The sequence below is a fragment of the Drosophila simulans genome, chromosome 3R, assembly GCF_016746395.2.
Source record: "Drosophila simulans strain w501 chromosome 3R, Prin_Dsim_3.1, whole genome shotgun sequence".
Taxonomy (NCBI): domain Eukaryota; kingdom Metazoa; phylum Arthropoda; class Insecta; order Diptera; family Drosophilidae; genus Drosophila; species Drosophila simulans.
The window spans coordinates 14,037,422-14,061,813 of record NC_052523.2 but is presented as its reverse complement, the minus strand read 5'-3'; the positions used below and the strand labels follow the sequence as shown (position 1 = coordinate 14,061,813).

Genomic DNA, 24,392 nt, shown 5'->3' with positions numbered 1-24,392 from the left:
ATTTAATTACAAAGTTCCGACCTAGTCGTGTGTTAAATTTGACCGAAAAGTTCATAAAAATGCATAATCTTAATGTCCAGCTAATGAGGCGTAAACAAGTCACGGGTTTGGGCCGGCGTGCTTTCAACTTTTCTTTTAACAAATTAAATGTAATTTGTTACGCAAATTGAGCACAATCTGAAAAAGAGCAGATATACAAACGCGATGATGTGAAGCTAAGTTCGTTTAAAAATGCCGGATTAAAATAAGGTTAATTATTTCAACAACCGGAAATGCAAATTAATGTTGCGATTCACAACGAAATTAAAATAATATTATTGGGTGTATTTTAAATAACAAACAAAATCAATATGTTCAACGTGACCAGGGAAAAGGCAGTAAAACGGGATTTGGTTTATGCATTTTAAAAATATTTCGCTTTAATTTTATCATTTAAAAATGTACTTAATGCATAGGTTCATTGGCTAAAATTGTAGATAAAAATAAAATGTTTTCTCTTTATTTGGTTTAATCATTATCTTTCAATTTCCGTCTTGTATAGCAACAAATTGCACATTAAAGTTAGGATTATCTATTAAATTTGCAATAGCTTCTTGCTCATAATGCAAAATTATTTACCCAATAAATTCTGCTGTATTAATAATGACTTCATCCCTTTGTTATATAAAAAGCGACTTTAAAGTACTTTCTCCTGCTCATTAATATTAAATCACTTTAGACCGATGTTACTGTTCGAACCCACAGCCCACTAATTCGAATGCCCATCTTTAACAACCGAATAATAATGGGAATCCAAATTAGAAAACCCGATACTGCTAAAAGGACTTAACCCTAGGGACATTCTAAGGCAAATGTAGGCTTTGATTCTAAAACCCTATTTAGGAACACAGACGTGTGGACTCTTCTATGTGTTTGTTGTGTCTTTGTTGGGGGTAGTATATGGTATATAGCATATAGCATTGGACTTTGAGACGAGAGTTCGTTCAGCTATTTGTAGATAAGCTACTCTGAGCGGTGGTAAGTACCGCAGTTATATTGGCTAAGCACACAGCACATCTGTAAGCAATTAAGTACACTTTCAGTTTCCCAAAGACAGTATAAACCTAATATAACCTATACTAAATTCTCAAAACCAGGCACACAATCAATCATTCAGGGGGCTCACTCTCTTAAATGCAGTCAACGATGATATAAATACGTGAAAAGGGGTTTTTGTGCTTCTTTTGAGGAGTTTGGGTATATTAGTACTGGATTGTCACAGGAAAGGATATGACCTTGCTATAATATTAGGGGATGTGTAAAGGTGATGAAATTCTTATTGATTAAGTGAGTTCTGAAGGGGAGATTATGCGTAATAATAAATAGGCTTCTTATGACATTGTACGATGATTTACGGGCTTCTAGTGGAAATACTTTTAACATAATTACTGAGGAAATTAATTAAAAAGCATAATATGCACCTTCTTAAGAAACTGAATTACGGAGATTGAACATGCGTTCGTCATAATACTTGTTCAATTTTGTTTGGCTCACACACTCACACACTGATCTAAATTAATTACTCCCCTACTAAATTCTAAAGCTACTGATAACATTTTAAAAATATACTTAAATCCTTAGCCTAGTGTTCGCTAACTTAAATTCATTATAGTTTTTGGTGTTTGTTACTAAACCCGCTACCGATCCAGCACCTGCATCTAAAGCTTAGAGATTAATCGTATCCAGGTCCTGGCAGGGAGCACGAGGACTCATATCGTCCGAGCCTCCACTTCCTCTGCCATCATCCCCCCCAATGTCCCGCCCATCAGCCGTTATGTCCGCCATTGACGAGTGGTTTTGGTTCTGATTCTGTCGCATATTTGTGTTGTTGTTGACCATATGCTGGCCAGTCACATTGTTGCTCTTAGAATTTGGTCCATCGGCCGAGTTCAGGTTGTTGTGTAGCACCTGTGTCTTCTTGGTGCCCAAGCCCAGAGGAAAAGCAAAGTCCTGCGGCAGCTTGTGCATAATTTTGCCGGAGGTTATCAGGCGACCAAAGCCCTCCTGGAAGGTGAAAGATCAGGTATAGGTTAATTGGGTTCCATTAAAGATTATTAATTCGGTATTACCTGATGGGCAAAGGCGTATCCTGAACGTACGGAGCGCCGTCCACGACGTGATGAGGCCGTTCGCCTGACATCACTTGAAGCTCTGGAGTGGATCTTCTTCAGGGATTTTTGTCGGATCTTTATTCGGGATTTCATATTTAACAAGAAGCTTGGAATTCTTAAATGTTGCTTACCTTATCCGACAGACTGGGATGTACATCCAGTAAATAGAACTTGTAAGCCAAGACAGGAGCCACCAACGTCATCACCGTGATCAGCATGGTAACCCAAAAGGTCAAGTCCTTCATAGCTTGAGTCAAGGAGCCAACATAAGGGCCACCAATCACATAGTTGTAGAAATAGTCCAGCACAAAGTACCAAACTAGACTACCCCAAATGGTCACATGATTGACAACGGTCCAATAGGAGGTGTACAAAGATATCTAAAGGAAAATTAAAAAAATTGACGATTACCCGCCGATAATAGATTAGAGTTTTACTTGCCTGAGCTGTATTATCCACTATAAGTATGGTGGCCACAACGGCGCCCAGGGTCATGTGATCGCTCACAATAAATCCGTTCGCCGAGACGCCATCCTTGTAGACGCCATAAGGAATCAGGAACAGGACCAGCGAGGTGAAGGCACCGTGCAACACACTGTAGATGAACTCTCGAATGTTGAACAACTCGCTCTTTAGACCCGGAGTATAGAGGCGGGGAAACTCTAGACTGTTCTTGTCCGAGACATCCTGTTCGAAGACGCCCAAAGCCAAAACGGGTAGCGATGTGTAAAATAGATTATACACCGATATGAACATCGGGTCGAAAACCGTCTGTGGAGGGATTGAAGTTAGTTGGGGCCCTGGAAAACACTTGTAGTTCAACTCACCTGAGCGCTGAAGCCGCAGAAGAGCGAGTACCAGCAATGGCACAGTGTAAATGCAAAGTTCTTGTAGAAAAAGTATCTGAGGAACTTGCACATGCGGTAGTAGGACCATCGACCATGTACCAGCAACAATCGCTCAAGGTATCGAAACTGGGCAATGGAATAGTCACTGGAGAGGACAGCCTGCAGACCCTCCTGCCCCGAGATTCCAACGCCTATGTGAGCAGCTTTATGGGAAAGGTTTTTGAAAATTACATTTCAATATTTTGTTATGACATCACCTACCTTTTATCATGGACACATCGTTGGCGCCATCGCCAATGGCCAGAGTGACTGCGTTTTTGGCACGCTTTATTAGCTCGACGACCAGCGCCTTCTGAAGTGGCGTTACCCGGCAACAGATGACCGCCTTGCACTGCGAAGCGATGTCCAGGAATCTGCAGATTAAGTCAAATGATGTTAATGATTGCGACTCTAGGATTATATGAATAATGATACGCACTTGTTCTCCAATTCCGGCGAAAGGCAGTGCACCAGGGAGTGGCCATTTACCACCAGAGCGAATCCTGTATTTTCATCCACCACAATGGAGGCAGTGCCTCCATCCTCGCTCCCCTTTTCATCACCGAACAAGTCATTGCACTCAGCACTGTTTTTGAAAAACAAAGCACCAGATTAGTTGGACAGAACAACATGATTTTGAACAATTAAATGGAAATGTCAGTGTACAGAGTGGTAAAGCTTAATGAGTTATATGTACAGAGAATTTGTTAAGCAACTATTTTGGAAAATCTATTTTGGTAATGAACAAGACTGGACAGTGACTGTTTGTTTTCGTGGTTTTGGAACTGGTATTTGTTTGAAATTAATTCTTAAGATTGGTATTTGTACAAGGTATGAGGAACAGACAGAACGCAAACAAATGTTGGGTGTTTTTAATTTGTAAAAAATATTTAGTTTGAAAAATATGTAAATATAGTTTACTTGACGGGCGGAACAAGCACCAATAGAGGGTTACATCCTTTGGTGGGTACTACTAAACTGTTTTCTTTCTAAGTTATTTATTTTCTTGTTACTTAATTTAAAACAATAGGATTCTATTGAAGTCAAACAGTCCTCTAAGACGAAAATAAAAAGAATCTGAAGTAAGGTTATTAAAATAAAATCTTGAAAGATAGGTGAAATTAAATAAAATTAAACATATAAATAAAAACTTTTAGATACAACGAAAAATACATGAAGAAGTATTAGACATTTAGCTAAAATAGACTTTGATATAAGAAAGATATTCTAGCACTTAGAAGAAGATTAGGTTTCATTTCAGCTAGAAATATGTTTGGAAAATCATTCAATTTTAACAGCTAATCTATTTGGGATAGTTTTAAGGATTGCCCTCTACCTGTCCGGTCCGCCCTTATTATCCTTATTTTTCTCATCCCACCTAAAGGTAACCACCGAAATGGCGGGCGGTGGAGGCGGCGTGGGCGGGAGGTTCGTCTCCTGCATGAAGGCCGATGTTTGTGTCATGGTCACGCTCAGCGGATCCATGTTGCTGTCGCTATTTAAGCGATCAAATGGATCAAATCCTGAAAAAATAAAATAAAATATAAATAAAATCTTAACTTCTTAAAATACAAATTCATTCTCTTGTACTTACCGCCTGGTCGAAACCGGTTATATATCTTAATAGATTCCTTAAACTGCCTCAGCTGCTTTTCCACTTCCTCCACCGAATTGCCGTCCACGATGAAGACATCCGCAAGTTCATCCGTAAGCAGCTGACACGAGTAGCCGATATTGATGGCAGTTTCTGTTGGTAAAATAGCGAACAAATTGCAGTGGAACCACGAGAATTTTTCGCATCATGGCTTACCCTGCTTGTCGCCGGTTAGGACCCATATCTTTATGCCTGCATTCTGCAAATTAGCAATTGACTTGGGCACGCCGTCCTGCAGTTTGTCCTCAATTGCCGTCACCCCGACCAGCTGCATCTCGCTCTCGATCTCCTCGTAAATAGCGTTCAGCTTCTGCTCCCTCGAGTCCATCGAAAGTGCTGCCTCCTGTTGCCGACTCCTCCAGTCGTTGTAGTACTGCTCCGTTAAACGTCGTTCAGCCAGCGCTAAAGTACGTAGACCCTCGCCAGCAAATTTCTATGGGAGGAGTATGCCACAAATTAAATCGGGGTCAGGAAAATCATTAAGTTCTCTCACATTAAGGTGGTCCTGGGTGCGCGCCTTAAGGTCCTCCTGTCCGCCATGCAGACGATCATATATCACATTGTCCGCTCCTTTGCAGTATAGAACCATGGAGTCACCGCGCCGGAGAATCACAGACATCCGCTTGCGGACGTTGTTGAAGTCGAGGATATTTAGGAGCTCGTACTCCTGTAATATTTTATTTAAATTATTTGGATTTTTGTGTATAACAATCACTCACCTCCGTTTGTCCCATCACCTCGATGGTAATACTATTTGGTGTTCGTGTGCGAAAGACAAAGCCAAAATTGCGAGCGGCCGAAACGAGGGCAGCCTCGTCGGGACTTTGGGCCTGGTACTCCAACTTACCGTCCACCGTTTCGGCCATGACCGTGTGACAGAGGGCCAGGAGACGGAAAAACACATGGGAGTGCTCCTCATCCGACCGGACGGCATCCAGCAACGTACGATCGTACCAGCGGAAGTCACTCTCGTGATGCGGATTGGCCGAAAAGTCAACACTTTGAAGGGCCTGCGAAAAACAAATAGTTTGCTTTAGAATCTGCGAGGATGGAGGCATTTCTAAGTTACTGTACGATAAGCTTGGCTGTACACAATTTTAAGCCAGGTTAGCATAGTGTCCCAAAGTATATAATGCTTAGTTAATTATTTTTGTGTTACAATGGAAGTATTTACGATTCTAAAGCGTTCAATTTCCTCTTAAAAGCGATACTCAAATGGCTTCAACGTTGAAACGCATCAAAAAGTGTTTATATATTGTTCATCGGTAGAATATGATGTAAAATACGGTCTCGTGTGTAAACAAGTAATAAGCGGTACTATTTACATAATAAACATAAAAACGTTTCTTAAAAAATAAATATTTTTATATTTTATTTGTACAATAACGAATTCACGACTCTGCTGTGGGTATCAGAAAAAAGGGTTGTGTACAGCATACATACTTTCAAAATAATAAATACTTTTATCGTGTTAAAGCCAAAAATATCGTTAGCTGGTTGGGTGAAAGTGGCACACATACACGGCGGAAACACATAAACAACTCGTAACAAGATACTAATTGATAATAGTGGGTGTGAATTGAAGGACATGCAGCATGCATACGTGCACTCTGTGAGGCGACGAACTCCAATTGGTGGCGAGTGCCTTGGGTCGATGATGGTGGTGCTTGGTGTTGCTAAGTGTGGATGTGGATTGTGGCTCCTCGTCGAGGTGGTGCTCGAGCTGGGAGAAGACAACACCCAGCGTGGCTGTTGATGGCGCTTTTTTAAACCGGATCTTGACTAATCGCTTGCGATTGTGACTGGAATGGTGCATTTTGTGTGTTTCTGTCTGTTGGCTGTCATGCAAAATCTTTACTTTGTCGCAACTGCTAGTGCGGGACAATTGGCGCTGCATACATCCGGCTCCACTCCTTTTGAAGCCGCCACTGATTCGTCGCTCCTCATTGCCTACGGGTGGACTAAGTCCTCCACATCCACCCAACCTGGGTGACAAGCGACCAGCGTCTTCGTCCTGACTTCTACTGGGCGCCGAGTATCGCACATGCTTGAGTCCTGGCCGCTTCTCGCTGGCGTCCATCGGCGGAGCAGAGCGCTCGAGATCCGATCTGGGTCTGTCTGGCAGCACTTGTGCCTCCCCGGAGGATGTGACCACCATGGAAGTCTTCTTCGCATGGACCTCGGCCTTGTGCACTAGGATGATGGGGGGTGGTGCTGCAGGTGGTGCTACGATAGCTCCACTTGAGGGGCTGGGTCTGTTGTTGGTGTTGCTATTTTGGAAAATTGTTTGCTGCTATAACGAGTAATGTGAGTTGTTGTTTCTTCTCTTTTTTTCTTTTCTTTTTTTACATTGTCAGACGCACAATTAAACAAATACGCACACGGTTGGGGGTTCAAAGGGGAATGTCAAAGTTTAAGTTTGATTTGAAGACACGGCCTCGGTCGAGACTGAAATTTCTTTGGGCAGACTGTGCAAGAAACGGACACCGACACACACAAGACAACATTCCCTCAACCAAGTTAGAGGTTAAATTGGCCTTTTGGACCCGAAACCCCGTCAATCCGCCACTCACCTCCGTAATCTCGACCAACTCGCCGGTGCGCAGGTCAATCACATCGCCATAACTGCGCCCATTGATGCTGCACTTGTTGAAGGTCATGATGTTCTGGGTGAGGGTGCCCGTCTTGTCCGAGAATATGTACTGGATCTGGCCCAGCTCCTCGTTGAGCGTGGTGGTGCGGGCTTTGGCATAGGTATTGGTGGTCGGATAGTACATCTCCTCATCCCAGTTGATGAGGAACGACTGTACGAAGCGTATAACCTGCACGGTATTATATTTGTTTCTCAGAAAGGCATTTAATTAACTGGTTGACATTGTATACATACCTCTACTGAAACGTAGAGTGAGATTGGCACAACTGTGTTTAAGACTATGGCATACGAGAAGAAGACCAGCAATCCAATGACTGTTGCTCCCGTGGGTATGTAATCTTTGGGTATGATGTGCTCCCATGGCAGATACAGCTGGAAGTGCTGGCCAATTAGGCCCTCCCAGATGGCACAGCCAATCGCAAAAAGGGCACAAATCGACACCAGAAAGAGGACGATCTGAAGCGAGTGATGCAGTATATGTTAACTATAAGTACGATTCATAGAAATCGAAAAGGACTCTACCCCAATGATAATAAAGTTGAGCAGGCGATCCACGCCAGTGCTCTTGAACTGCGTCTTTCCGGAGTTCTGCATCAACTTGGTGTCCACTCCGGCGAAGACCACCACGCCATAGCACCACTGCGTGTTCCGGAGGACACAGCCCCTCAGCAGGATCTTCTCGTTGTCCAGGGCGAATCTCTGGCCCCGCCAAATCAAGGTGCCATCGAATTTGTTCAGCAGGTTGTTGGGCCGCTCGCAAATTATCTCTCCATTGAAGTTCCAGAGCAAGTCATGGCGGTCGCCCAGTTCGATGGTTTCGGTCAGGCATTGCTTCGCCTTGAGATTCGTCTCCCCATCCAGTTCGGCTGTCTCGATGAAACACAGACCATTTGGCTCGGATGTGGACAGCAACAGGGTGTCGGCGGCTACGAACTGATTGTTGTCCAGCCGAATGACATCGCCCACCTGTACCTCCGACCACTTGGCCTCCACCAACTTGCCATTGCGCAGCGTTTTCGACTTGCGATTGTTTACCTGCGAGTCAGAAATATGACGTTGCTGAAAGGAAAACACAGATTGGCAATTAAGAAGATACTGCGGAGTATTTTGTACTCACAATATCATCATAGGCATCCTTAACAGCCGTCAGAGTAAGTACTCCTATCAGGGGAATTGCTGTGGTCACTGGGGTGAGTGAGGATATCGCGGGTATCAGCTGGAGGACCAGCAGGCAGAGGAAATAGAAGTTGGCCAGCCGCTGGAATTGCTCCAGCAGATTGAAGGGCAGAAATGTGAACAGCGAATACTTGGAGGTCTTGATGTAGTTGTTCTGTAAATTAAGGGGCATTATAATTTATAGTTTAACAAACAGAAAAACTTTATTTTGTGTGCATTCTAGATGCAGTGTAAATATTTACTTACGTGATATTTGAACTGGGCATTGAACTCTTTGTCGTTGGCTCGAATTCTTCGTTCGTTTTCTGTGAATATAAAAAGAATATCTTAGCTAGGATTCTTAAATAAACATAATGTGGTTGATAGATGATTAATAAACATCTAATTAAATTTTGCAATACTTTTGCTATTATCTACTATAATCTTGAAAATAATTTTTTCCTTAAAGCTATTTTCCATTCTTCTCTTTTTACCCGAAAAATAGTACGAGCTGCGCCGTCTTCTAATCTGGGAAAGGCGTCTCAAACTGGGCACGGACTTTGACTCCGAGGCCACCGAATGATCTCTCTGCTTATACAGCTCCTGGTCATCGGATTTGTTGGCTGGTGAAATGACTCCTCCCGGCGCCAAGCTGTAGAAACTATCGCCTATCATTAGGGGTGTAGCAATGGTTTGCGTAGAGCTGCCTATATTCATGCCCTCCGGTTGGGCGAGGCAAGCCCTCCGACTGCCCTCCAAGTCGGAATTCCTCCTGTCCGGCTGCTCAACATCCTCATCTTCATCACAGTGCAATCGTTTCCTTCGATTTTTTGAGCTCCTGGCGAACTGAAACCAACGGGTTCTTTTGCTGGGCGCAGAGCACGAAGCTTCGGAAGCTTCTATTCCGGGTGCATTCACATTTCCGGCTCCCGTTGTTGGGGTCCGCTCATTGTCCTCCTGGAGTTCCGTTTCCATAGGTTGGCCACCCAGAACTGAAAGTTCCAGAGTGTCGGGACGCCTCCTTAGCCGCCGGGCGGCCTCGCTGCATCTCCTGCCCCCGATCATGACCAGCTTAGGCTATAGGTGGAACAGTATCGATATGGGGCGTCCGCATTACTCTTCATTCTACGAGGAAAAGCGAAAGTTTAACGTGTTGCTAACTCCCGAAAGATTAAAATGCAATTGAAAACCCATCGGCGCCGAACAAACTTCCCTGGGGGGCTGGCTCAATAAGACTGTTCGATCCATCATTTTGATAGACTGCTACCCCTCCCATTGCCAAAGAGCCCCAGACAGCTGGAAACGATTCTCCTCACACATTGAGTGTTTGCACGCATATGTCTGGGCAATAAATAAATAAACAAATTTCTCCTTTGATTCTCGAATACCCAGGGGGAATCGCCTTCCAAGGGTATATCAAATACTTGTTGAGATTTTTAACTAGGGCTGAGTTCGGGACTGAATGCGTCACGAAATTTATGTACTCCCACATTTTAAGGCAATTAAGGAAAATTTACCCGCGTTACAGTACTCCAAATAAATAGGCTCTCATAGTTCTATCGATTTTTCTAAAACATAAATACAGTTTACCCTTTAAGCCTACAATTTATATCAATAAAAGTTTTGATTGGCTTCCAAAAAGCATTGTAGGTTGTTCTAAACTGGCTGATGCCCCATCATTCCTTTTTTGTTCTCCACAAGGCAAATATAGTTTAATAGCTATGGTGCAGTTCAATTAAAAGTTCCTCCAATAATTATTTATTGTGTGAGATTTTAATTTGAAACTCAAACAAAACGATTGTAACAAAAACTGGTAATTAATTTGGAATTGCTTTTCAGTGGTTTTTAATTATACTGTTTACTGTATAGTCTGGGGTATGAAAGATTTGAATTAAAATATAACTTTGGTTGAAGCTTGATATCATCTTTAAGGCAATATTAAATTGCAAGAAAAAGCTTTCCAAGAATCGCCTTTCTGGTTCCCTTGCCGTTGCTTTTAATGGTTCATTTTATAAAGCACGCACTGTATTTACTGCCAGTATTCAGCCAAACATTTTCACCTTGCTTTCTTGGAATTTTCTCGGAATTTTCATGTGAGTACATCTGGGTGCATTATGGTTGAGCAGTCGACTACAAATATACGCAGACATGTGTACTGCTTTATGTTTACTTTACTGCCTTATGCTCGATTGAGCAAATCTGCAGTAAGCAAGTCGCTCTGACGTCACAAAGCTGCCACTGAGTGAGTGTGTGTGCGTGTGTGTAAGCATTTCACACATTCAACAAGTGGCCTTTATTTGGGCAACAAAGAAAAGGAAGCTGCAGCAAAATAAAGTTCTCTCTTTTTACTCTCTCTTGCCTTTCATAAATGTGGAAAACGGGCGGGTGTCAATGTCAAAACTGTTGTCAAGGCCACGGCGAATGCAGGCAAAAGGTGGATATGAAAGGCATAACGGTAAGGGAGAACGGAAATTGAATCTGAGACGAAAAGTTGAGCCCAAAGTTTTTGTCTCTTTGTCTCTTTGCTAAGGATAATAAAGGCAATCGGCAAAAGTTTGGCCCCACATCCGCCCGTTTTCGAATTACAGCTGATTGGCGCTCTCACATTATTTCGTATGCCTCTCCGAAGCGGACTCTCTCAACTACACTGAGGAAATTGGATTGGTTAGAATAAGTTATTCTGGGATTTAATTCAAGCCCAATTTATATTAATTTAAAATATATTTATCTAAGTACTTATGTATCTCCATGTAAACTTTAAAATAGTAATATTATCTTTTTTCCCTGTGAGGCAACAACAATGCCGGCTAAGCTCTGTCACGCTCTCTCTCCCCCTCTTTTCCCATGCACTCTTCCGCTCTCCTTAACGATATCCTGCTGCGAACATGAGTCATGCATGTGAATGTAAATTTGCTCCTTGCTCTCAATTTGTTTCGCCTTCTTGAGTTGTTTCTGCTGTTCGCTTTTCCTTCGCTCGCATGCGTCACCTTTGGTGGGTTTGCAAGGGGCGGGGTGGAAACAAATTAACTACAAGAAAAGGCCGAAAGAATCGATGAAGGCTCAATAATTATGCTGAGAGCAAAGAAAACACAACAAAACAGGGGCAAATGAGGAACATGTTTTCGGTGCCAGGTGCCAAATGCATCATCATGATCCGCCTCTCTTCGGCCCTTCGCCTTCTACCGCTATCTCGCTCCTCCTCCTCCTCCTCCATTCACCCAGCTTCGTACATTTTTAGCACATTTCTTGCACTTATTTTGCACCGCTTGCGTTTGTTTTTTCCGTTTGTTGCTTATTATGTTTGCCTTTTTTCCGTTTTTCTCGTAAGTTTTTGTGGAAACGCGGAAACACCTTATTTTGAAACTGCAACTCGAGTTTTTCGCGAAGCAGGGAGTTATATTCTACTTAATTGGCCCAAGGCAACGCGAAGTGCTAGGCGGTCCGCAGCGCGATAAACAAAAACGGCTAACGCCAAAGCCAAATGGCCAACTGCCGCGCGCAAACTGCGGCCAAAATGGGCGACGGCGACCGCGACGGCGACTGCGACGCCGTCAGCTGAGCGAAATGCGAGTAAAACGATGACAACAAATTGTCGACTGCGCTGCCAAGGCAACCGGACTTGGCAACCGATTCACGCACACCTTCAAACGCAAACGGTTAAAACCAGCTTGTCTCAAAAGAGAGCTATGGAAAAGCTTCGATAAGCAAAGTTTATCATTCCAACTAAAGTGATCTGCGGTTCAAAGGTTCAAAGCACAATAGGTGATAATTTCCACTCTCAGAAAAGAGGATTTACTTTGAGCGTAGAAATCTTTTGAAAAGCTTAAATAATGTGTTGTGAGCTGACTTGATCGATTGCCTTGGGGTCGCAGTGCAAACGCTGAAGCATTTTGATGGGCTTATGGGTCGTATGAGTAATATTTACAAAAACGATTATGCTACCAGGGTCCACCCTAATGCTTTTGTGGTGTCGGAAATATAACTGTATATATTTAAATGTGTTTTTGTATTTTGTTTTAATATTTTATTTAATCCTACGATTTTTTAAATTCATTTTTTAATAATAATAATTTTTGAAAACCAAATTATTATTGATGATCGAAAGAGTATTTCCCCGTTCGTCGTGGCAAAAATTCGGTCAACAATTTCCCAAGTTTGTCAAGCATAAAAATGAGCAAATTTCGTAAGTCACCCTAAGAAAAAAACAAGGGAACAAATTCGAAAGAGAACGAGTGAGTCGACAAACAAATTGGAGGTGCTCTCCCTCGCTCTGGCACGTGAATTGAACAAGCAAGAGAAAGCGTGCTCTCTCTTACTCTCTTTTCATTCAAATAAGCAGCAATGTCAATGTCAAAACAAAAAAAAAACACATTATTGGCGCTTGAAGAAGTGGCGCATATGGGTTAATGAATGATTGCCGGGGGGCGGGAAATGGTAATCACACCCCGTACACATTGCATTATGTTTTTTTTTTCTTTCGGAACAAGGCAAACTTAATCAGTGTAGCGCCAAACGCTGAATGTACATTTGATTCGAGTTCCTATTGAATAATGAATTTCGAAAGATGGATTGTGTAAGTTTATTGTGCGGTTTTCGTGGCCACAGATTCGCATTCCCGGAATTCTTTGAAGGTATTACCTGTCGCTCAATTATCAAAAGCAATTGCAAACATTATAGTTATATATAGTTCTATATTACTTTCTTACGAATATTCCCTACTTTCGTTTTCGCTGGGAAAAAAGTTGTGTCGTCTTGCAGTTTCTCAATTCGTTTTATTTTTAAAACAACTTTAACAAAATTGAGTTTAAGTCACAAACTTAGCTTGGCAACTTCAAAGCTGGGTGGGTCGTCAAGATACTTGTCTCAAGTCAATAAAAAAAATTTTACAAGTTTTCCTGATTCGACACACTTGGATAAACGTTTATTAGTTTCACATCAAAAGGTCAGTTTGTATCTTTGATCATTTTGTATATAAACAAATTGCACAGATTTTATATACTGCAATTTAAATTATATTTTTATAATTATCTTAATAAAGTGTTGGAATGAATACATCTTTTATATTTTGCTGACTAGTGTATTACACAAAGCTATGTGTACACACTTACAAGTCAACAAGTACCCACCCTTACTCATGAATCGGAATAATTCGCATTCATTCACTTCATTCATTGAGCGGACGAAACAAGGCGCCTAATAAATCGAAGTGCCGTTTTGACCAAGCTCAAGGCACTCACGCACTTACACATACACACTTCGACTCCCCCGCACACACACACACACACATGCACATGTTTGGGGCATTGGCTAACGGTACCTTTGCGGAATAGTGTCAGGGCCAAAATCGAGCAACGGGCGGCTTTTTGTCAGAGTTCCGCGTCGACTCTCCCTGCAATTGGTTTAGTAACGCCAAAGAACTGGGTCACTATCTGGCCGAAATCAGTAACAACTGTTCAACTTTTTGGCTCCCCGAGGCAGCGAGATTTCCCAATCTGAAATGCCAAAGGCTTTGAGCAAAATCAATTTGTAGCGAGAATTGTGCTTATGCTGCTTATTGATTCGTAAGTCGAGTTTTTGTTGGATCGCTAAACGCATTAATTTTGTTTTAATTGTTAGTATCGTAGGTAAATCTACCAATACAGATAACTATAGAGGTATGCATTTTATCATAGAATTGGGATGGTCCGTACCTGACCTGACCTACCAAAATTCTTATCTTGTTTGGTATTATATTATATAACTATTCCTTAGAGTTAAATAATCGGTTATATTTGTTATAAATAATGTAATAACAGCACAACTCTCCTTTAAAGTACAATTCGCATGGATTTCGCTTAGATTTATTATACATTATACATTATAGAGTAGATCTTTATTAGCTAAATTTGTGCCATTTTAAAAAATTAAATTTAGGCTTATTTCTAATTTCAATATTAGCCCGATATTCATCGCCATGAAAAGTGACCACTTGATGGCATTTCGGACCAGCTTAACTTTCTCTCTTCCACTCACCTTTGGCCAATTGTGGTTGGGTTTTTGTGCCCATTATGAGGGTGTCTCTCGGGGATGTATGTCCTCGGCGGGTTTCTATCTGATCTGATAAGGCCAGCAGGACTCACGCGGCTGGCGGCATCCGGGGCTGCTTGACTCCGGTTCCGACAGCGGTTCCGGCTCCGACTGCGAATGGGACTGCGACTGGGACTGGGACCGGTTGGCCAGCAGCTCGGTTTCGATTGTCGTCGTGGCTGAGCGGACTGATTGGACCGAGCGGACGCCAACCTCCTCCATATGGCGGCCTTGTCGAGCCGCCGAAGGCTGCCTGGAAGAGTGGGAATGGGAATGTGTGGATTCAGTAAGCATTCAAATGATTCGTCATCAGGGGAAAAGTTTTGCTTTTTCTAGATTTCACTGTTGAATTTTTAATGGCGCTCGTAAAGCTTTTTAAATGGTGTCAGCTGGTGACCCAGAAGGTCGATCCATTGGCCACTATTCACGGCTGGATGTGGGAAAGGATTGTCTGGCGCCCAGCTGGAGGAAAAGTTTCCCCAAACAAATAAACTTGGGCTTGGTCTTGACTATGGTCTATTTAAATTTTGATGCGTTCACATGCTAATTGTCACACGAATGAGCTGATTTACAGGGTCTGATGTATCCATTAACAGCTGTCCATTGTGGTGTAACCGCTATTAAAAGCAAATACGCCCTCCTAGGATCACGTCCTTGGTGGTCATAGGAGCATGCACGGTGTGCCACACGGCGGATACGTAATGTAACAAGCATTAATTGCATTTGTAGGTGGGGTTTCGTCGAAATGCTGGCGTAATATTTCGTAATTCATTTGCAAACGGATGCACAAAACTAAGTCAAAGTAATGATCGAATATTAATAAAAGCAATTACAGAAGCGAGCAAACAAAACAGAGCCAAAATACATAAATACAAAGAGCGATTTACCTAATGTGACTCACTCGACGACTCGTAAACAAAGCAGAAAATGAAGCTCAAAAGCAGATGAAAAACGTTGCGAGTGCACATGAACCCGGCCGGAATCTGATATAGTTGAGATGAATGCGAATTGTGAACACCCTTCCTATACATTTTTCAGTAATATGATAAATTTCTAGCAAGACTCGTTTAGTTTGTCTGAGCAAATAATTCATCAACAATATTATAATTACCAATTCATTTAATATTTTCAAAAACAATTTGCTTTGCCAAGGAAACCCAAGCTAAATATAACTATAGTTAACCGTATCGTTAAACCCCGTATGCTAATTGCGAATAATAAGAGTCCATTCATGAATAATAAACAAACGACCGATTTGTGTGTCGATCGCAAACCCCTATAGGTCAGTCGATTGGAAGCCTTTGTTGATCGTTTACTTTTTGAATACCATACGTCCCCCCCTTGCCTTATAGCTACAGAGTAAGTGACTAAGTGGCAAAAACCCAACAAATTGTTTATAACGAAATGTACGGCTGTGTGTGGCTTTTGAAGTACATTGCAGCTGGACATCCAGATGTGGCAATCACTTTTGTACCGGAAGTTTTTATCGCTGTGACCAAAACCAAACATCATGTATCAACCAGATTTCCAGATTTTATTTTTGGTTTTTACTTATGATCAACTAATGCATTCAGGCTTCAAGCTTTTTGCGTTTGTAATCTGTGACCCACTTAACTTATAATTAGAACAAGAAATCAAAAATGCCAAACCTTTCAAACCAACGATAAATAAATCAACTGAAGCAACACAAGTTTACCAAAAATATAAAAGTGACTTCCAGCACTTTCGGGTGACCGATATATGAATTATCCATAATTATATTCATCCGAAATATTTTCGATTATTCCCATGCTTACCCTACCCTAGATAGGCATTTAATTGTTTCCTATCTATTTATGGATCATTACTAAAATCCTCGTATAAATTGGACTAGTCACACCCCAAAACATTTTAAGCTAATAAACCTTGAACTAGTTACACATAATTAGTATGTGTATGTGATATGTAAGCCCTGTGTTCTGAATTTAAAAAATTAACATAAATAAATTATACTAATTTTAATTAATCAATTAATATATAGTCTTATTGTTTTTTTTTTACAAACAGGCAAATTCTCAACTATAAAAATGCAGTAGCTACTATATGACAGTCATATATTTGGAATTTCACGGCTGTCAGTTTTACGATCAGATAGTCTGTATCTAAAACCAAATCCATCACTTTGGAATAATTAATAAGACAGCCCAGGCAAGATAAGCTCATTTCACACAAACGCATCTGATATGGAAGTTTGAAAAAATACAACAAAATGTATTTCTCGAATATGAGTGCCCTCCATTAACCGCTCGCAAAAGCAGATACAAAATCGCCCGAGATACTTGTGTTCAGTCACTCGGGCGACTGCAAATGAAAGGCAATCAATGCAATTGAATGTTGGGAGCATCAATTTCAATTGATTTGGCGCAATTAGAGCACCAGCAGTAAGAACTAACAAAGAAAGGGACTGTGCAGTGGGCCATAGAATCACCCACGTGCAAATTCAATAAAGACTGGGTCAGATTCCACGGCGGTGAGGTGGAGAATTGGGCTCCAAGCGCTCCGCTTGGGTCCCACCATAATAGGCGCATAAATTATTTAGCCTGCATTCATAGTCCCTAAATGACGCGACCGCCACGGAAGCGAGCGTTTCAGAATGGAAATGTGCAACCAAGGTCAATGCTTCCCACATTACCAGTTTTTCATCCCCCCCACAGTGCAAAACTCCCTGCAAATTCCTTGAAGTACCTATATATCGCCATAAACCGGAGGGCTAATGTCCGTGCAAAATTCCTGCTGCAGGAGTGGGTTGGGTCCACCTATTATAACATGGGAATTCTTAAGTTGCGTGGAAATTTCAACACGCTAAACGGCTGATGAATAAGTAGAGCAACAAAATTCAACCAGTATTTGAAAATTGAGTTTTAAAAAAATCGAGATTTAAAAAGGAACTTTTTGAAGTTAGTTGCTTGCTTAGTTCATCAAAATTATTTAGCTAACATGTTGAACACAGATATACACTTAAAGAGTTCGTATATCCGATAGATACTCGCTGCACTTGTTTGCTTCTAACACTCTGACAGCTGAGGAAAATCCATTAGCTGGCATACACATAGGTGTCGGGGGGACATCTTAAGTTGAACTATAATCCCTCGCAGGACTTTCCCTCCACCCTAGATTGACAATCAATAATTTAGCCGTCTTCGTGGTCGAGAAAGGACTCATCGCAGATAATTACCATGCAGTGGCCACTAATCCCGGGACTCGTGGGAGTGCGTGCTCCGTGTGTTGCATTAAAAATGTATTTGCTACTGAAAACCCCGGGTTGGTGACACGTGGCCCACTATTGGATGTCTTGCCAAGGTGTGGGAAACGGGCCTCTTCCAAGTTTTCCCGCACAGCTCCCCGCTGGAAATCCTCCTCAGACTTGTTGAACCAAACGCCGCAATGAGACATTTCATGTGGCAACATCTGTCCGTCGATTTCCCAAAGCCATTGTGCGCTCGGATACGGCGGTTTGTCTTTGGGCCAAGTTGTCACCTCACCGGGAGCGACGAACGGCGAGCTTCGGTTACCCCAGGTGGGCTGTGCGTGTGCCGGCGATTGCGTGATGGGAACACCTCATCCTATCCTATCGCCGCTCCAACTCGCACGATTTCCATCGGTAGATAGCGAAATTATGTATCCAATGTGGGCAGGAGCGGAGATGTGGGTCGTCTATAGCAAACGCTTAAAGCCAAATTGACGCTAGGAATGCAAATCGAAATGCGGGTTGGGGTCGTAGTTTGGTAGATAGTTTGAGCGGGATATTGGAATGCGCAAAGAAAAAAAATCAAATAAAGATATTCCTAGTCAGGTGAATTGAATTGGTGCCCAAATCTAATTGAATTCGGGAAAGCGCTGGAACTTTTCGTTGGAATAGATATTATTTGGTCAAATGGAACTTTATTTGATTAAATTGTATGGAATTTAAATTTAAGTGATTTTGTTGGAAATTTTAATAATTTTTTAATGCTTATATGAATAGTGGTTATTCATTTAAATGAAGTTACGAGCTTGACGAAACATATAACACATTTGACTAATTTATAAATGGTCTTTACCATCTATAATTTAACGATTTTTGAAAATCAGTCCAGTCTCACCTATTCACAGTAAGTATGACTTAAAACAATCCATTAGCAAAGACCGCCAATGCTGATTATAAACGTGGCATGAAGAACTGTAACTATATCAACCCACATACTTTTTTTTTTACCAAACTATCCAAGTTCATGGCGGACCTAGCCCAGCTAATTTGTGGCAATGTTAATGGGGCTACATGCCCCATTGGGTATATTGGCACTACCTTTCCCTTTCTATGGTTATGGCCCATCTCTTGCTTTCTGGCTTTCCCTTTTTGTCCAGTTGTCTATCACTCTTTGGCCTTTCGGGGTAACCATATGAAATGCAGTTGGAGCTGAGGTAAATCAATTCAGTGGCCAACGATTCCCGTAGAGTGCTTCTACATACCCAGTTATATATGTATGTGTATATAGTTATTGTACATGTAGGAATATGGCAACTATAATTTGGTTGGACATTTTGCGGGCGCCAAGTGTATTAAGCTTCGTGGAAGTTGTGGCGTTCAATTTTTTCATTCATAGTTCAATGAGTGGAAAAATTCCTCTGCAGATTTTAATATATTTCCGATGCTTTACGTTCTTCGATTTTTATTACATGTTAGTGTTCCTTTTTTATCTTGAAATAAATGGCATAATAATTGATATTAATGTCGAATACGTTAATCGGAAAGCCTTCTATATTTACTGTTTGCAAAATAATTATAATATAATTGGGCCAAATATCATGAGCGATGGAATTTTTTATTTAGATCCATGGTCGTGTGCGGCAAATATTTTGCGCTGTTTTCAGGTTGCCAGGTAAACCTGGGTCAGTGAAAGCGACTAAACCGATTATTCGACTCTTATCTGGCCACGAGATTGCTTCCACCCTAACTACCTATTTTTTATACGCCACTTTCACCTGCCCACAGTCCTCGCCCTTGTCCTCGTCCTCGTCCTTTGCGTGTCCGTCTATTGCCTTTGACAGTGACCGTCGTCGTGGTCGTCGTTGTCGGTTGTGGTGGTGGTCACTGGTTGGCGTGTGGCGAGCACTTATAGCTGTGCGCTGACCGATTGTCCATTGTCCGTTCCACAGGGTCTACAAGGGGGGTGGGGGATTTGGGCCACAAATAAGTGCCGGCCGTTGCCGGACACGGCCGTGGCTGTACAAATTCGGAGATAGTCGTGGACAGGGCTCTTGGACAGAAGCTCTCTTAAAAATTGAGTTGTGGTCCCAAGTGTGTCAATCAAAAGTGCCACAAGTGTCTCCAATGTGTATCGATATCGGGTAAGATAGCAAGTGGCAGAAATATCCTCAAGGTTGCAGTGCAGCTATTTTCTCGATAGCTATGAATAAGGTGAAGCAATTGAGATAAATATTACACTTGTCACACGTTTTTGAAACCTTGTCGAGTAATTTATATTGTGTTTACGTTTCTTAGTTGAGTACCAACCTATATCGAAAATATATAGATTTATCTTGCCGTTAAGGCTCATTATTTATTAATATAAATTTCGATTTTGTGAAAGTGATTATAGGTAGTTGAAGCAATTCACAAATATTTTGGCATTGCATTTTAACTGCGAACTGTCAACAAGCAAAACAGCAGTGGTCAAAACAACCAAATTTGCATTTATTAAATATTTATGCAGCGCCTGCAGGCCCCTGATAATAGCTTTAATTGTAAAATATGGATTTTTATTTTAAATAATGTATATCTACCTTTGTTTTATGTTCTTTTCCCTGCCTTTCTGATGTATAACATAATTTTGTGTATTTTTTGCCTTTGGCATCTTTGCTTTCATTGTTCACCTTACTTATCTCACATGTGGGTAGAAGCAATTTGTATCTCTCAATGCCTTATCTTTGTCTCAGTTGTGTGGACACTAAATATTTCCATCTTTCGAGTGAGTCAGAATGGCAGAAACCTGAGGTGGTGTCTAACCTATTTTCATAAATATCTTTAAATTAACAAAATGTTCCAAGTTCTAGAATTTTATTGCCATATTTTAAGTTCCAAAGGGCGTTGCTACTGACTTTACTAATGTGTTTGAGTTCTACTGAACTAGATGCTCCTTTTATCTCTGATTCGTTTTGGCTTCTATTATCTCAACTTTGGCAAACACAAACAAATTGTATGAAGTAATCACAGAATTGCCTTGTTCATAATATCTACAGTTTTGAAACAGCCATATTCCTAAGTAATTATTATTAAAAGTCGAGGGTTAACTGCCGGCAAATACGTTAAAAAATGATAAAAACAATTAGAAGCATCGCTAAGGAATGGAGAAACAGTAAGCGGAATGGGAAATGGCAGAAATTAGTTTTTGCCTTGCTTTTGGTGATTTCTTTCGAACGAAACTTTTTACTCGAAGATGACATCACTATGTGAATACCGCCGCTGGAAGATCAAGACGAGAAACAGCATGGAGACACGTGTCTGCCTTGGCTCGATCTTCACTTTATTTTTCCAAAATCTTTTCAATAGCTTACGGATACACACATATATCATTATTCTTAGGCCTAATTAAGCTAAGTCAAGTCAACCGACGTATAAAGGAATTACACGGCTGGGAGTCCCCAACATCAAAACTAATTTTGAATATCTACATCTACCAAAGAAGTGATGTCGTCAGTTTGCCATTTAAAAATTCTTGGAAAAATATTATAATTATTTGTGTTTCCAAAACCATACAATCCCTTCCATTGTATTTCTTGTATTTGATTTAAAACTACCTATCTTCATAACTTGTAATCTGTTAATTCGAGCGTGTCGATCTCAAATGTCTATAAATGCATAGGAACTTATTTAGGGCACACACGTTTTACCTTATTTATTTTAACCCTTCAATGTTTTTAATAACTAACTACCAGTGCCGGACGCCTGGCTAAAGTCAATGACCAAGATCGACCGATAATGCCAGTCACTATAAACATGACATTGCGGAAAAGCTGACCACCCAATAAGGGCAAAAATCGGAATAGACCCTTAGATACCCCTATAAACCCACCTGAGTGACGAGGTGTCAGCCAGTGTGTTTAACATAGAAACGGAGATTGCAACAGATTACCTCGATCCCCGACTTCAGCCGAGTTGCAAATTTTCTGGGAGAAACTGTGGCAAAATTGAAATGGGGAGCAGGTGGGGAGGAAGGGGTAAGATTGTGCATATTGCACCAGCTGTTTATAAGTCACTCAAAATAATTGGAAAAGCAAAAGTGCAGCATCAGTGCTGGCACTTTTGTCTGCGGGTTTCCATTTCTTTCTATTTAGGTTTATATAGATTTAAATTCTTTTTAACACATGTTAAGTATGTAAATTAACTGTTTTTTAAAAGTTTACATGTAAATACATTTTTGAAAATGGTATATATTTAAGCACCACTGAACAACTGATTGTTGAATAAAATTGTGAAATTAATAAATTTTACTACGGCACACTACTCCACTTCTTTGAAACCCAAATGCAATTGGCACCACTGAACAGCAGATTCAGTTAACTTCTCTAATTTGTTGAAAATTAAGACCTTTGAGTCTTGAAAATACTGACAGCACTGAACGAAAAAACTTACCCGGCAAATCGGCCCGATGGGATGGGTAAATCGGGAGTTACGGCAGAGCAGAGCGTTTAAGCCGAGCTTGAGACTATAATGCCGGCGCCGACTTTTCGAAGCTTTTGAATTTGCCGCTGTTGTTTGAAGTTGTTGGCGCTGTTGTTGTTGCTAATTCTGCAGCTGTTGCATGCGCTCTATTGTGATTTGTGTTTTGCTCGTTTTATTGCACTTGACATAACTTTTCGACGGGATTTAGGAATTTGTGTCGAAACAAAAATTGAGAACGAAACGTAGAACTCAACAGAACTTCGGAATTAGACCCGCTTCTTCGCCAAGAACTGTGATATTTCCGGCCAACGGTTTGGTGTTTTTTTTTCACCGAACACGCGACCGCTTCGTTAAAAACTTGGATTACAACTGAAGCGGCGAATTCTCGGCGACGTAGTACCAACAACTGAGCGCGCTATAGCTATAGCCATTGCTTCTCTTTCGCTCGCGCGAGAAGAGAGCTTTGCACTCTTCTTACCAACTGATAAATGTTAATTGGTGTTGCCAACCCGCGTTGCCAACTACTGGGGGTCTTGGGAAAAAGCTAAAGCTGGAAAAGCTAAAGCTAATTGAACTATCGCTGCAGGTAAACCTATAATTTCGCATGGGACTAACAAGCTCACGGGGGAATTTCCCATGAGTGCCGAACATTAAGCACTGATGATTAAAGTCGGGTAAATATATTACGATCAGTTTACGCTGTAATGAACATTGAATAAGACATCATTTTTTAGAACAGAATCCCTTAATTTAAAAGTAAGAGCTGTTATTAAGGTATGAGTATTAGCCATTAAAGATAAATATTAAACTAAAATAAAGACTGAAATTCTACACTTTAAATTCCTAAACGTCGTTACCTACTGTTGCAAAGTTGATTACTTACCAAAAAAGAAGTTTACATAAACAATTAAAGGACCAATTACTAAAAACGAGGGACTAAGTATCCTAAAATTCCCATTTAGGGTGTGTTGTGTAAGAAAAATGCCCAGCTTACCACTTAAGAGGTCTGGCAAGCCCACAACAATTAATATAAATTAAAGCGTTACGATTATGCGAGACAATCTTCATTAATTAGACGCAAGTCGAACATAGAACAAATTAGCCAAGGGTTCGCATCCAGTGGGTGTTTGCGACCCCAGCCAACAATGTCATTAACGTCACGTCGCTTTCGCCAGTGTCTCCTTCACCTTTTCCCGTCCCAGGATAAAGGGTGCAGTAATTATATTTACCGTTAATCCTGATTCACCACAAAAGGATAACGACGCGCAGGGCAAAGGGTGACCGCCTGAATAGGAAAAAAAAAGAAATGCAACAAAGAGCGTTAGTAGCGCGAATGTTGTTGGTGCTAAAAGTGGGTTACGGCGGTTACAATCAACCTTAATGAACTCGAAAACCCACGCACACGTTTTATCTATCATTTTTAACTTAGTCAACTAAAAGTTGACTGGAATCAGGGGAAAAAAACTAATTGCTCACAGAAAGAAGTGTGGATTTTGAGGTTGTGGAGGAATAAAAAAAAGTTACTCACTTATTCCGAGCAAAATTAATTTAAGACAATAGAGAATTATAACTTAGTACAAGGTATCTCGAGATCGACTATTCGGCTTGCAATCGATTCCATCTGCAGTTCATTTACATAGTATTCGATTAAGTGCAATTTACTTTGCGCTTCGATTTCTATGGGTTTCCTTTCTCTATGGCATTTGAAATGAAAAGCGTGAAGCTTAAAGTGCGTTTGGCTCGATTGCCCGAACACTGAAATCAAGTGCGGTAGATTGTGAGCTGCTGGTTGCACTCAAACCCCATTGATTCTCGAACTTTTACTGGGTTCCTCTGACAATAAGCACGGCTCAACTGGCTCAAACCGCAGGTGCAGGCTGAACTTTGGTTCTCTAGGTTGCAGTTGATGTTTATCTATTTCCGAATATTGGTTTTATTTGTCTTCCATTGCTGTTTTGTCATTCAATTCTTTAAAATTGAAATTTACATGAAATTTTCTAACAGAGTTAACACTTGCGAGCCTCAGGCTGTCACATCCGTTTCAATAATAACAAAATTATAATTTGCATTATCGTTTGGTTTCCTGTTAATAGGACACGCTGCGAGTATAACTTGTTTGGCCTAAGTGCATAAATTGCTAATAAAT

The 24,392-nt window shown here is 41.1% G+C and overlaps 1 protein-coding gene across 11 annotated transcripts; it reads right to left on the bottom strand.

The window, feature by feature from the left end:
- Positions 1-470: 470 nt before the first annotated feature.
- On the bottom strand, positions 471-22,617 carry LOC6728427 (phospholipid-transporting ATPase ID). 11 transcript variants are annotated; one of them, XM_016176866.3, is made up of 20 exons: positions 22,217-22,617; positions 14,512-14,818; positions 8,767-8,825; positions 8,462-8,674; positions 7,867-8,403; positions 7,579-7,800; positions 7,265-7,513; positions 6,295-6,984; positions 5,411-5,701; positions 5,185-5,358; positions 4,848-5,124; positions 4,632-4,784; positions 4,374-4,560; positions 3,477-3,623; positions 3,260-3,411; positions 2,978-3,201; positions 2,592-2,921; positions 2,282-2,530; positions 2,109-2,225; positions 471-2,043 (listed from the first exon to the last, which is right to left on the bottom strand). In XM_016176866.3, the coding sequence occupies exons 2-20, from the start codon at positions 14,543-14,545 to the stop codon at positions 1,705-1,707; spliced, it is 4,644 nt and encodes a 1,547-aa protein (XP_016035020.1). In that variant the 5' UTR covers positions 14,546-14,818; positions 22,217-22,617; the 3' UTR covers positions 471-1,704. The 11 variants fall into 11 exon arrangements, with proteins under 11 accessions (XP_016035020.1, XP_016035022.1, XP_016035019.1 ...); XM_016176868.3 differs by having other exon boundaries at positions 4,416-4,560; positions 22,217-22,616; XM_016176865.3 differs by having other exon boundaries at positions 6,550-6,984; positions 22,217-22,616.
- Between the last annotated feature and the right edge of the window lie 1,775 nt (positions 22,618-24,392).

Bases quoted from the DNA above. Each gene is read 5' to 3' on its own strand.
- LOC6728427 (XM_016176874.3), bottom strand. From the start codon at position 9,564: ATGATCGGGGGCAGGAGATGCAGCGAGGCCGCCCGGCGGCTAAGGAGG. The intron at 7,514-7,578 runs GTATGTATACAA...AATACCGTGCAG, and splicing joins CACTCTACGTTTCAGTAGAG to GTTATACGCTTCGTACAGTC. The intron at 5,702-6,294 runs GTATGCATGCTG...TGTTTTTCGCAG, and splicing joins CGTCGCCTCACAGAGTGCAC to GCCCTTCAAAGTGTTGACTT.